Source organism: Ictidomys tridecemlineatus, chromosome 3, assembly GCF_052094955.1.
Source record: "Ictidomys tridecemlineatus isolate mIctTri1 chromosome 3, mIctTri1.hap1, whole genome shotgun sequence".
Lineage (NCBI taxonomy): Eukaryota > Metazoa > Chordata > Mammalia > Rodentia > Sciuridae > Ictidomys > Ictidomys tridecemlineatus.
Window position 1 is genome coordinate 95,429,813 of NC_135479.1, and position 14,441 is coordinate 95,444,253.

General features: G+C 49.7%; 1 protein-coding gene across 2 annotated transcripts in view; it reads left to right on the top strand.

The window, feature by feature from the left end:
* The window catches only part of Rarres1 (retinoic acid receptor responder 1), a 32,761-nt gene that overhangs the window by 9,621 nt on the left and 8,699 nt on the right, over positions 1 to 14,441 (top strand). For both annotated transcript variants that reach the window (XM_005325708.5, XM_078043494.1), the window contains exons 2-3: positions 10,587 to 10,649; positions 12,709 to 12,892. In XM_005325708.5, coding sequence (XP_005325765.2) covers positions 10,587 to 10,649; positions 12,709 to 12,892 — 247 coding nt within the window. The remainder of the gene's footprint in view (positions 1 to 10,586; positions 10,650 to 12,708; positions 12,893 to 14,441) is intronic.

Here is a 14,441-nt window from a genome sequence, read left to right on the forward strand (position 1 = left end):
GCTCCCACTCTTGCTGGCTGGTCTCAGAGGCTTTGGTACCCTCACATCCAAGGCTGCCCTCTACCTGTGCCTTGTTACCTGGCCTCAGGTTGCTTTGTCCTAGCTCTTGACTTAATTTCTACTCTGTGGGTGTGGCTGCCTCTCCCAGACTGGGTGGAGCCAGCCCTCACATCTGTCTCCTCCCTTGCACTAGCCTGGTCCCTGCTAGAGAGGCATGTTAAATATTTGTTAGATGCAGGAACAGTAGTGGAAGGGTGTTGCTACCATGGGGCACAAAGAGGAGGAGTTGCAACAGGTCCCCTCACTCCCTGTAGGAGAGGAGGTGGCAGGTCACCTGTCTTATTGCAGCTCTTTCCACAGTTGCCCCCGGCCAGCTCCCTTCTGGAGCCCTAGAACTCACCCCAGACTTGGCGAGGCAGGGTTCACACAGTATTCATTCTCTCTACAGCTCTTCCGCTGGTAGGAAGTGTCCACATGCAGAGATCTCCCTGGGCCCAATGGTTCAGGCCTGGCCTGACTTTTGTAACAAAAGCTGTATTTGCTTTTCTGGCCTTGCCTGAAAGAAGGAAAACTAATAAGGTAATTCCAGGGTCTAATGCAATAGACTGAATGCTCTATCTGTACAGAACCTAAGAACAGAACAGTAATTTTTATTCACAAATGAGTTGTTTGTCTCCAACTGAGCCTGACTCATATAGTAACCTTATAAAATGAAAAAGTTCGCCTTTACTGGAATAGCATGATATTTGTTCTTTTACCAAATATGTAGGCTGGAGGGGACATTTAGAAGCTGTGCTTGACCCCTGGGTTTCAGGGTGTGTGCGGGGGAGATTAGAATCTCTTGTGAGCTCTTAACATAGACTGGCCCTCACTACCCACCCTTCAGCTTGGAAATGTGAAGTTTAAAGTTGTCACAAGATAACAGGAAGGGACCAGCACAGGGAGGAAAAAGAAGGAATGTTTCCCTAAAGTATGGGGCTCCCTCCTTTCTGAAGATGAGCTTCCAGGGGACCCTGACTCTGGAGACTGGGGGTCAGTGATGTTTTACGGCCCCCAAGGGAAGGCCCACCCTGGCTTCCCTAGCACATCATTCAAGTGTCTGTGTTCTGAGTGAGTTGAAAGGGGGAGCTGGGTTGTAAAGTGTGGTTTTAGGGGAGAATAGGTATTTATTCATCCTATCTTGGATAGTGCCTAATGTAAAGATAGTTCAGACACATGGTGGAGAAAAATCTTTGATCCATAAGAATGAAGATAGTTTTGTGTTTTATGATAAACATTAAAAAAAAAAGACGAATTTGTAGGGCTGCTATTAGAACATGCAATTTTGACTCCTTGATGTACACACAGGCATCATTATGCAGCAGGTTCTCCCACTCGGTGGTTTGTCTTCCTGTGGTTTATTATCCATACAATTGCAAAAACGTTAAATGGAAAGTTCCAGAAATGAACAGTTCACAAGTTTTAAATCGTGCCACTCATCTGGAAGAGCATAATGAAATCTCGTGCTGTCTTTCTCTGTATGGACCATCCTGTTGGGCAGCATGTCCACACTGTGTACGTGACAACCTGTGAGTCATGTAGCTCTCCCAGCTATCAGATCAGCTGTCACAGTGATGTATTCAAGTGACTTGTATTACTTAATGACGCCAAAGTGCAAACTCTTAGTACAGTATATTGTTACAATTGTTCTATTATTAGTTATTCAGCATTTTCCCAAGTCACAAAAACAATATATTATATTTATAATGGGCAAATTTTAGATGGTGCCCACAGTTAGAGGCTCTCAAAGTCCTTCAAAGGTTGTCTGCCAGGCTGGGAGAAACCAGCTGTGTTTGGTCCAAAGATGTGGTACCTCTGAAGAAGGGGGAGCCATGGATACAGCCCCAGCCAGAGGCTGAAGGCTTAGGAGCCACTGGAGAGTCATTGGTGAGAGGCTGTGTCCCAGGCGGAAGAACCTGGAGTGGATGTCCACGGGCGATGGTAGCAGCAAACACCTATTCCTTCAAAGAGAATCTGATATGTGCGTGTATGAGTGTCCCCTCCTTTGCTCTTTGTTCTAACTGAGTCCCCAGCCCTTAGATGGTGCCACTCACATTCACGGTGGGCCTTCCCAACTCTGTTTGCTGATCCACATGGCAGTCATGTCTAGAAAGACCCACAGAGACATACCCAGGGATGTACTGCTCAATATAGTCAACAACTAAGATCAACCACCAGTTATTAATCTCTTACTGTGCCTAATTTATAAATTAAAGTTTCACAGATAGGCAATATTTACTTGTCTATTTATTCATTTATTTTTGTGGTGCTGAAGACTGAACCCAGGGCCTTGTGCATGTGAGGCAAGCACTCTACCAACTGAGCTATATCCCCAGCCCGGCATTTATTAATAGGAGAAAATGTAGTAAATATAGGGTTTGTTACTCTTCACCATTTCAGGCATCTACTGGGGGTCTTGGAATGTGCCCTGCAGATAAAGAGAGCCCGCTGTGTAGCAAAGTACCTGTTTGTGCAACAAGAAGCAAGGAATAATATTCTTTCAAAAATTATTTTAGCCCAGACTGCTTTCTTCAAATGTTTCTTCTCAAAAAAGCCCACGTGCCAAGTGGCCAGGGGCCCATCAGCAGCGCTGCTGAAGCTGAGGGCAGACCTACCTGCTGCCCTTCTGAGGGTTGTACCTGACTGCCAGAAGCTCCAGGCGCCTGTGTCAACCAACTTTGGGCTGCTTTTCCTTTCACAGGGTGCTGATGGCAACTCAGTCTTTGGAGAGGACTGACCCTCTTGTTCTCAGTTTCCCACTTAGTGGCTCAGCTGTGTTCTAGTGATGTTCTGGGAGCTACTCCACTTCCCGCTGTCCCCATGATGTCAGGCTCCACTCAGCAGCTAGAGAGATGTTCTCATGCCATCCCTGGGGCCGCAGCCTCCCCTGGAGCTTAATGAAATGGAGGCTGTGCACCCGACCCCAGACCCCTGAATCGGCACTCTAGGGGAGGGCCCGCGATGCTTTAGCAAGCCCTCTAGAGCATTCTGCTGCACACCCTAGTTTGAGACCCTCTGGTCCCCACCCCCACTGTCATCTCAACCCAGGTTTGCCTGCACTCACCTGCTGATGTCCCCAAGCTGGGCTGTCACCCCTATTTGTCACGCATGCTCTGCTTCTCCTGGCTCATCTCATCCTGGTCCTTTCTGGAGACTCCCCACAGCACAGGGTCTTGCTTCCATTTATAACCTGTCTGAAAGGGTCTGTGCCCAGGGGCTCCTTCTCTAGCCTCAGGGCATCTTACTTCCATCTCTAATGGATTGTGTCTTCCAAAAAGAAACTTTAAAGTGGCAACCTCAGTGCTTGTGGGCACAAAGAGAGTCTCTGCAATGAAATCAAGTTACATGAGGTCACTGCATTAGCGTGGGCTCTAAATCCAATGACTGGTGTCCTTATGAAAAGGCCACGTGAAGATACAGACACAGAGGGAAGAACAACACTTACAGGCTGACGCAGAGATCAGAGAGATTCAGCTGCAGCCCAAAGAACACCAGGATTAGGAGCCACGGTCCGAAACCAGAAGAGGCAGGAGTCCAGTGGGAGTCTCAGAGGGAGCCAGGCCCCGTGACCCTGAATACTGGAAGCCTGGCTTCCAGAACTCGGAGAACATGTGTGTTGTTTTAAGCCATCTGTTTATGGTACTTTGTTATGACAGCCCTAGTAAACGGATACACAGCCCTTCCTGACTGTGGTGTTCCCAGAAGGCGGTGGGGGTCTTGTCCAAGGAGCCTGGTTCTAAGCACGGCCCCAACCCACGGGGGCAAGCAGCAGCTTTCTTTCTGCCTTTCCTTAGGCCGGGATTGCTGGGCCATATGCACAGTCTCTGCTGTAGGCAGGAAGGGCTGCCGCTCTGAAGACAATCTTGGCTATGGACTAGCTCTGGGCCTTTGGGCAATTCTGTATTTTGGGGCAAGAATCTCATTTTCTTCACCTTTAAAAGGGGGGTAACAGTAATACCTACCTCAAAGGGCTTTATAGGAACGAATACATGGGCACCACACCATGTCAGGTGAGGCATGGGACAGCAGAACACGTCCATGTAGCCACAGATCCCTCTACACGTAGAGCCATGCATGCCCTTCCCCTGCATGGAGAGGTTCTCAGGATGGTCGTTCATGATGACTCTGCAGTGGCTGGTGGGGTGCTTGCTACTGACTTGATAAGGACATGAGGAGCATTTCTCTTTTACCAAGAAATAGCACCAACCCTGAGTGATGAACCCAGTCCTTGGAGGCCAAGTTCCATAGACACTCTCTCAAACAGGGCTTTGAAAGGGGCCTGGCTCCTCCCAGCCGACCTGATGGCAGGTCCAGCCAAACCTGGCCTACAGCACCTGTGTGGGGGAGGGGTGTGGAAGGACTGCCAGGGGGTTGAGGGTGCTCGACCTGGGGGTGTGCAGTGGAGCACTCCTCTGGTTGGCCAATGGGACCGCAAATTGAGGAATCTAAAGTAAACAAAACACAACCTGGGTTAGAATCCTGAACCTTGTCAGTGTGGTCCCTGACTGAGGGCACTTAGCACTGAGTTACCGCACACAACCCTTTGCACACGATGACAAGCCTGCTAACGCTCTCCTCCAGGTCATGCCCTCACATGGCCACTTGCTTTGTGTTTGGACTTTTTCTCAAGTGGAAGATCATTCTGGAAAAGACTAGAATAGTGTGCCTGGCCTCTGGCTTGCTCACCTGTGTGCAGGTGGACCGACTGGGTGGTGTAGGTGCCAGGCATCACAGTTGTGTTTCCCGCCATAGCCATTCCCTGCCTCAAGAATGTGGGGGCTGGTCTCTCCACTGCCCTGTGGGGATCCAGCTCCTCAAAAATGCTTCTTCTAAAAGATGACCTTGAACATAATAGGCTCACTTTGCACCATGCGACTGTTGCAAACTGATTCAGGTCACAGTGGATGGCCACCAGGTGAGGCGAAGGTCAGCTGGCTCCACCTGGGAGCCCACTTCCAGGTTCAAAACCCCCACATGGCAAGGAGATTACTACGCCCTCAAAACTAGTCACAATTAAGAGGGAAAACAGAGGAGAACGCTTGGAAGCTCTGGCGGGTCAGCCACGCCAAGTTACTCTGGACTGGATTCACGGTTCTCAAGTGACTTTGCAGCTTTCTAAAGGTCTGGTTCTGAGCTTGCTGGTGCCAGAAGCTAAATCCTGGGTTCAGGGCCCATCACCGCTTTTGGCCCATGGAGGCTCCTCTTCTGCGTGGAAGTTTGCTCCCTTGCATGTGGGTCCCCTGCCCCCAGCTGGCAGCGCAGTCTCCTGCCATGTTGCCAGGTACCATGCTCCGGGTGCGCTTTGCTTAGTAGTTTTGGTTCCGTGGCATGTGCACAAACTTTGGGCTGTTTTCAGGACTGACTTGAGTAGCTGTGAACATGCTGGTTTGTTGCCTCAGCTGCTCAGCTCTCCATTTTAGCAGTCTAGGCCGCAGGGTGGACGCAGGCGGGCCCTGCTGCCGGCAGAACGCCTTGGGGAGCATCCTCATGGGAGGCAGGCCCTGTCCTTAGTCAGCTTTTCTGCTGCTGTGACTAAAAGACCCGACCAGAACAACTATAAAGGAAGAAAGGTTTATTTAGGGGCTCACGGTTTCAGAGGTCTCAGTCTATAGAAGGCCAGCTCCATTCCTTGGGGCTTGAGGTGAAGTAGATCATGGCAGAAGAATGTGGCAGAGGGAATCAGCTTACACGATGATCAGGAAGCAGAGAGAGACTCCACTCTCTAGAAACAAAATGTATACCTTGCATCATCTCACACATGAGCTTTTGGGGGATACCTCACATCCAAACCATATACCCTGGCACGCTGGCATCCTAATTCTCTGGATGTGGCCTAGAGTGGGAGTTCTGCATTGCAGGTGTGCCCATGTAGGCTGTACCTGGCCAGGTGTGCAGACAGCCCCAGCAACGGGTGAGGGCAGGGAGCCCTGAGGCCCGGCCTCTCTGCCAGTACAGTAGTTGCACAGCACACTACACTGCTGCTCTGCTCTGTGTCCCTATGATCTCTGTTTCAGCAGGACTTCTGAGCATTGAAGGCAAGCACCCCTCATGTGGAGTTTGGGACAGGCCTTGGCATTGGCCCAGGAGGGTGCTTGCTATTGCTCTGCCCCTGATATTAATGACGTCTTAATCACTGACATAGCACTTTGTTATTTCTGATCTTGGTTTACAGTCATGTCACTTGACACTGGGGATATGTTCTGAGCACTGGGCCACTGGGCCACTTTGTCACTGTGTGAACATCACAGTATCCTGGTGCAGACTTAGATGGTGTAAGGTGATGGCTCCATGTGTCTTCTTGATGTGATCAAGAGATGCATAAGCAGGAGTTGTGGAGGCTGTGGCCATGACACGGCCAACTTTCAAGAGTGGGAGCAGCACATTCTGAGATGATGAAGCACAGCAGGCACTAAACCAGCAGGTTGGGCATCCCCACCACGCCCTGCCACGGAGTGGGTCTGTCACACCACGTCACCACAAACACCTGGGTACCATGTCCCAGTCGGAGGGATTTTTCAGCTCCACCATCACTCTGCAGTACCATCCCTGCATGTGTGATGCTGGCTGGCCAGAACGTTGCTACACTGTGCACAACTGCATATAACTTCACTTTTGATGTCCTCCTTTTGTATGTGCGTGCAAGGTGCTGGGAATGGGGCTCGGGGCCCTGTATGTGCTAGGCAAGTGCTCCACCACCAAGCCACACCCCAGCCCTCACTATTTACCTGCTAATGGGTCCCATCTGTCTGCCACGCACTCTGTCCATTTCTACTGTCCCACCAAGGTCATGGTCCTGTCCCTCACCTGCCCCCCACCTAGCCTTCTACTCTATCCACACCCCCTCTGGACACCTCTTCACTCCAGCATCACTCCTGCATGCTCCAGCAAGAGGATCTATTCAAAGTCCTTCTTTCTAGACCATGGCCTTCCTTTTCCTTCAGGACACAATCCCTCCCACCTGGTCAGCCTCCCCCCACCTGCCAGCTCCAGACCTTCTGGCCACTGGCCCAATGCGGCTCCTCGGGGACATCAGCCCTGTTCCTTCAGTGTGGAATGGTTTACCAGCTGCCCCGGCCCCAAAATCAACTCCTTAGAGTTCAACTCCATTGGCACCTCCCTGGTCCCTGCCCTAATCAATCCTCTGGTTATCCCTTCATGGCCCATGGCCAGCCACAATCAGCTCTGCAGTGGCCACTCTGGCCTTCCTTAGATCGAAGGGCAGGTGATACTGCTCTGCCCGCGGTACTTCCTACACCTGGCACAGTGCTTGGAGTAGGGGGCACAGTGCTTGGAGTAAGGTGTACACTGGTAAACCCTGGGGTGCATGGAGTATTTTGAATAAGGGCAAAGAGACGCCCAGTCCTAAAGCCAAGGAGCATGAGACACCATGTGCAGACAAAGGTGGCCCTGCCTGGCACCAAGTCCTCACAGGCCCCAGGAACTTGTAACTCTGAGGAAGGGAGGGGAGGCCTTTGGGGGAGATAAAAGGACTGCATCTGGATAAAGCAGAACCAAAAAATACAAAAATCCTATTTTGGATGAAATGTGGACACTTTTAAGAGTGTTGAACTAAAACAAGGAAATCAAATCAGCCAAGAAAATAGCTTTTCAAAAGGACATAGAGTTCGATCCTCAGCACCACATTAAAAAAATAACAAAAGGTATTGTGTCCATCTACAATTTAAAAAAGACAGACTCCATACTGCCTCGGCCCAGGTTAACCCAGTTGCTTCTTTCCCTACAAAGAATAGTCCCAGAGACTCCACTTTGCCTCCATGGGTTTCAAAAGAACTGCCAAGCTACATGACATCTTCAGTTCTCTTTCCAATATGAACAACTATCTTGAGAATGAGAGACACTGGTGAGCAGCCTTGTGTGAAGTCTGGGCCGACTCCTCCCATCCCGAGCACCTTCCCTGGGGAACTGCGTGCCATCCCAGTCCCATGCCACCCTCACAGTTCTGCCTGCTTTTACATACACTGCATCCTCCCGCACATTCTCATGCATAAGCGACCCCACACCAGAGAGAAACTGTCCAACATCTCCAGCAGCATGGTCTCACTCCCAGCTGGAACAGTGAAGGTAGCACCCTTCCCGTGCAGGGACAAGGCAGGGCTGGGAAAGCCTGGGTGTGCAGCAAGCCTCTGAGGCCCAGGAACTGAGGACGAGCCTGAGAACTGCCAGCTGTGAGCATCGGTGCGTGTGGGACCAGTGTGGCTGGGTGTCAGGCTCAAACCCACTATTCTGGGTTCTTCCCCATTGGTGGGCACTGAGGCATCTTCCCTGCAGAGGCCCTGCCCCTGCGGCTTGGTCCAGCAGCTGCCCTGCAGGCCTGCCCTGCTCATGGGGTGTTGCAGGGGCAGGCAAAGTAAAGCAACCCCCGGGGGAGTCTCTCACTGCTCCTCTTGTCCCCAAGATTGGACCACTCAGGTGTCCAGCACGGTTCTCCTAGTGTCTCCGGGACACAGATTTTAATAAAAATAGAGACCACACATTGACCTACCTTGGCCGACGTTTATGTCTCATCCCACCGGTCACAACACCCTGTGTACTGTGGCTATTCAGTGCAGCTCCCATGGGCTTGGGATCCAGTTCTAAGTCCTCATTAAAAAGTGAGGCTCCAGGGGCTGGGGTTGTAGCCCAGAGGTAGAGTGCTCGCCTTGCATGCATGAGGCGCTGGCTTCAATCCTTAGCTACCACATATAAATATATTGTGTCCACCTATAACTAAAAAATAAATTTAAAAAAAGCCTCAAAGGTCCTTTCCAGCCTCACCATCTCAAGTGCCACCTTGCCCTCCATACCCGTGCTTGGCATTCTCCAGCCTCCTTGTCCAGGTGCCAGCCCAGTCCTCGCTCCCTCCCCTGCTTGGCTATGGCCAGCCAAACGCTTCCTGAGCACACCCACTGCACCAGGCAGGGCCTTGCCCTGCTCATCAGTCACACTGCCAGCCTGGCCTGCTGCTGTCCACCTGCCTGTGTCCACTCTAGCTGCAGGCCTACTAGGGAAGGCTGACAGGAGGCTTGGTTTCTCTGCATCTCCTCAGTGCCTGGCACAGCGGGGGGATTGGGGTGAGTGAAGAGACTAGAACGTGTGTTTTGTGAACCAAGGTCAGTGCTTCACCTCATACCAACATGAGTGAAGATGGGAATGAGCCCAGGCACCCTGTTCTAGTGCCCAGCTCTTGGGTCCTGTCCTCCCTCCCAGCAACTGCAGTGATATACATACATGTTTGAATATTTTCTATGTGAATAGCTGCCACCGAACCTTATCCCTCCCTTCTCTACCGTTTCCCAGTGTTTTAAAACAATCTTTAGGTGGAAGTCATGATACCTGTTCTATTTATAAGACAGCCCTATTTGGTTATTGTATTCCTGGGTCAGATTAAAAAAAAATGATGTTTTACAGAGTCTAATTTAATCAAGACTGTATGAAATAACTGCAGCTCCATGGAGCAGAGAGTTCCCTTCTATAGAAAAAGAACACTTAGCTGAATGACCACTTTGCTGTCTTAAATAAAAAATAATGGCAGACAATATAGTTTTTAAGTAGCTGAAACTGCCCCAACAATATGGGGATGGATACTACCAAAAAGTTGGCATTGGATTCAATATTCAGAAGTTTAAAAAGGCTAAAGATGCATTTCAAAAGCTCAGACACTTACCTGCCTGTAAGAACAGTGCCTAGCAGCTTTCTGTGGCTATGAAAAATGCCCGAGATGATCACCTTATGGAGAAGGAAGGTTTATTTGGGCTCATGGTTTGGAAGATTCTAGTCTACGATCCACTGGCCCTGTTGCTTTATAGCCTGTGCTGCGGCAGCATATCACAGTAGGAATGAGAATGGCCAGGGAGCAGAGAGGAAGAGAGCACCCCATAACCAGAAGACCTCCTACTAGGCTCTAACCTCCCAATAGCACCTCTCTGGGGACCAACCCTTCAATATATGGATCTTTGGGAGACATGCGAGATCTAAACTACAGCAAAGACATAGTCACATGTGGCCATTCCCAGTGTTGTTGAGGCCATCTCGCCCCCAGCCATAAACCTTCCTTGCCCACAGGTGCCCTTGCCTTCCTTTAGGAGGTACTTGAAGGCATCTCCTAAGTCGCTCCTAGACTACCCATCTCTTCACCTGTCACCTCCTAAAAACATGTCCTTACATGTTTACTGTGTTCTTGTGACTGAGATTGGCACGAGGGAGAGTCCTAGTCTTTCTGTGGCCCCAGCAGCCCAGACAGGGAGCTCAGACTATTGGTGAGTGGAGGAATTCAGCACAGCCCCCTGTACCCGTCAGTGCCTGTCTAGCTGCTCTTACAAAGTCAGCTTCCAGATGAACATACTGTGTCCCTTTTCTGCCTCTCACTGTGTGAGTGTCAAACTAGCAAACTGGGTAGCAAAAATAGTTTGTAAAAAAATTCAGCAATAAAAATGTTTTCTTCAGGTATAACTGTCACCATCTGCACGCCATGCCACCCTAAGAGTGCAGTTCTTGGTCATGAGGCTCAGCGGAGCCCCCACAATGCTAAGATGATTTCTGTATTTCAGGTGGATCCACAGAGGGGCTATCACATCAACCTGGTGTTTAGCACAGAGTCCTACCACCTGCAGGTAAGCGGCCAGATCAGTGAAGGGCCCTGCTGGAGACTCCTGCGAACAGCCTGGGAGCTCTGTGCCACTTTCCTCCTGCCTTATTATAAATACGGCAAATGATGAAGAACAGGGCCAAGTAGGAGGGAAGGATCCAACTACTTCAACTTCACGGCCCTATACACGCACATCAGATCACGCTGCTCACTCCCCCTTCCCTGGGACCCCCTCCCACACCTCAGAGCCCGGGGGATGACTCACTCTAAACATCAACTTGTCCTTTTTCGTAGTGTCTGCTGGTGACATTTCTGGTTGCCAGGCCGGCACAGCCTGAAACCGATTCCAGGATTTACGCAGAGGCATCCTATGAAACACGGTGGTCCCTGCGTGCGACAGGCACTAGCCTGCTGCAGTTCCCACCAAACAGCTAACATTTGCCAAGTTTCCTCTGCCCTGTTTTCAGGAAGAGAGTAAACAGAAAATTTAAGTGGAGATTAGAGTCAGATGAACTTCATGTGCTGGGCAGGCTGGGAGGCAGCAAGGGACATGGGGGAGACCAGCCCTGACTTCTCCAGTGGTGCTCTGAGCCAGGCATCCTGGGAAGGACAGGCAGTGCCTGGCATCAAAGTATCACAGGGAGGCAGAGCTTCAGAGTGAAGGCATGATTCTGTACTCCAGGCTTCTGGAGGAAGGCTCACCAGAATTAAGTATGCCCTGACTTTATTGACCGCAGGACTCAAACTGTACAAGGATTAGGAGAAAGCATGTGAGCTCTCTATTGCAAACTGGTTAAAGCTGAAGGGAAACCAGTTACTAGATTACAGGGAGCAATAGCATGCCACCACTGCACCCTGTGGGTGCACCAAGGGGAGAGGTCTTCCATCTTCACCAGGTGCTTTTGTTCCCTGAAGGTTTGTGTTGCGGGGAGGGGGGGGGTAAACAAAGCAAAGGAGGAAAAGCAATGCCTATTCTTTTTCTCCTTCCTGAAGGACAACAGAGGAGCCTCAGTGAGCCCTGTGGCACCTATCACACCCTCCTCCTGAAAGCTCTGCACTATCTTCTCTGTCTGCACCTGTAATTAGCATCTTAATGCACCCAAGATGCTCTCTCAAAGCTGGTACTCACAGGGGAAAGCAGCCCACTGGAAAGCCCACCATGATGTTTTGAGTTGGTTCTGGAAATAGGCTTTCTTAGCAGATCCATCTCTGATCTTCCTGTGGGCTTTGTTTTGGTAGTGGTTTTAACTGGGATTCCTCCCTGTTTAAACTGTAGAATTGAAGAAGTCATTGCATCCACTTTTTAAGGAGAGATTTTGACTAGGGGCCCATGGCTGGTATGAGGCCCACAGACTGCCTCAAACTCTAGGCCTGTTGCTGACGGTATGATCAAGTGCATTTTCTGGGAACAGGGTCCCTGGGTTTTATTATCAGATTAAGGAATCTGTGACCTGAAAGGGTGAAGAATGACTGATTGCCCTAGAAATGAATCATACCTAATGTTTAACTGAAACTGTGATGTCTCTGAGCTGGATAATTGACAGTGCTCCCAGGACACCCAGTAATCTCCACTTACCCATGAATATGGATCAGCGCAGTCCAGGCAATTGGTCAGCCCAGGCAGAGGACCTGTGCCTCCACCCCTGGACTAGGTCTAGAGCAGCACAGAGGGGTTAGTTCAACTTCAGTAAGTTGAACTAAATTAGAAGTGCGCTCAAATCCTGGCTTACCACTTACTAGCTGGGAGACACAAAAGACTTCTCTTTAAAATTTAGTATCTTAGTCTTTAAAACTAGAATGAAAGGAGCTAATTCATAAGATAGCATGACGTTTTTTGTTCAGAGGAACAGTCTCAACATCCAGCTAAGCATTACGCTGGTCCACAGAAGAGGGCAAGATATTTGCTATCCTACAGCTGGGCCAAGCAGCGCTCCACAGACAGCACTAGGCCAAAATTATTATAAAGACGTCAAGTTTAGATGAATGCAAAGCCAGGGCGCTCCTGGTGTCACGAGGAGTTGTCAGTCTTGTGAGGGTGGGGCGGTAAGTGACCATCCTGCTTAATGCCACCATCTCTACTTCAGGACGGTAAGCCACGCTTGGGGAAATGTTTTGCTCGAGTGTTTTTCCAGAATCAGAAACCCAGACCAGCCATCACCATGACCTGCACAGGGCTCAGTGAGAAAAACAGAACACTACAAGAGGATCACCTGCTGTACGAGCAGCTGAAGCAAATGAAGGATGCCTTGACCGTGGGCGGCATACCTGGTACGAACCAGCCTCTGCTGTCCAGTGTTCCTGACTGTGTAGTCACTGAATCTTAGAGAGCGCTCTTTTAAATGTATCCCTAAAGTGACTCTTCAACTGAGCTCCAGATCATGACACGCCTCCTCAATTAGAATTCCGAGGTATCTTTTTCTGTTCTTCATCTCAGTACAACAGAGTAACTACTCCAGAAGCTGGGAGGCCTCTGCCCGCTTCTGTGAAGCAGGGCCCAGGAAGAGCTGAGCCCCAGGTAGGGGGTAAAGGAATCTTTTCCACAGAATGTGACCTGGGGTGGTTTTCAGGGTACAGAACTTGAGGAGCCCTTCCAGAGATCTTTGGTGGCAGCCTTGGAAACTAAGTGAAAGCCACCCTCCTGTCTCCTCTCTGCCCTGTGCAGCAGGCAGGCAAGTGGCTGTCTCTGGGGTGCTGGATGAAGACCCGATTATTTCATTTCAGGGCAGTGGCTAATGGCAGTGGTGCCGTCTCTAATGGCTGAGCCCCGCTCTCCACAGTGACTCAGCTGAAGCGGAGCAGAGCTCATTTGTCCAAGTACTCAGTGTGTGGGCAGCAGCTGAGACTTGGCACTTACTGGCAAATCCAATTTCTAAAACCACGAAAGTCGTCTCTGGACTCACACTTGGGCATCAAGCTTGCCATCTGACCCCTACTCCCTACCACACACACCCTCCCCCTTGATTTGCTCATTTGCCCAGACACCCCAGGCTGGCTCCAGAGGACTGCAGGCTCCAGGCCCAAGGTGTCTGTCCCCATTGGCTGGCTGGTACTGACCAGATGCTCTTGAGAGCTAGATGTGGAACACTGCTTGTGTTCTGAGATTCAGAGCCATGGATGATTCTCACACAACAGTTTCCTGACAATGTGGATTGAATGCTGTGTCAAAAAATTATGAGGAGCAATTCCAAACCCAAGAATGTGTTTCTACTAGTTGTCCCTGAAATAACTGAGCTAATGACTAACATTTAGCACTTAGTTGTTAAGGGATATTTTCCCCTTCAGTTTGGGAAACGGGGCTTATCTGGTTTTCTTAAGACACAAATTCAAAAATTATACAGGCCTTTTTCTTTGAATATTTGTACAGGATCACTAGATTTGGGTTACTTTTCTATAGCACACGCTACTGGCTCTTGTTCAGTTAGTGAGTCCTGTACACACATAAGAGCTTCCATAACTTTCTAACAATGTGCTACTACGAACCTTCAGGAAAATCCTAAGAAGGCACCTGTTCATCAACAGTACTTGCAAGCTCTGCACTCAGATGCTTATGTGCTATGTATAGCCTGCCCATGGGCCTACAATTATCTACTTTAAAACCACAAAGGTTAGATAAAGTGAATAAAGAGTACGGTGATATCCCTGGAATGTCTAGTTCAGACCCTAGCAGATTGTGTTCATTATTAATCAGTCCATGATACTGGGCTACTGTGCATGATTTTTAACTATGAGGATCTAACTTTGCTCCACATTGTTTTTCCCTTTAAAAGACAGTTATCTTATTTTTATTATAAGTGAAATTGTCGCTCTCTCTAACGAA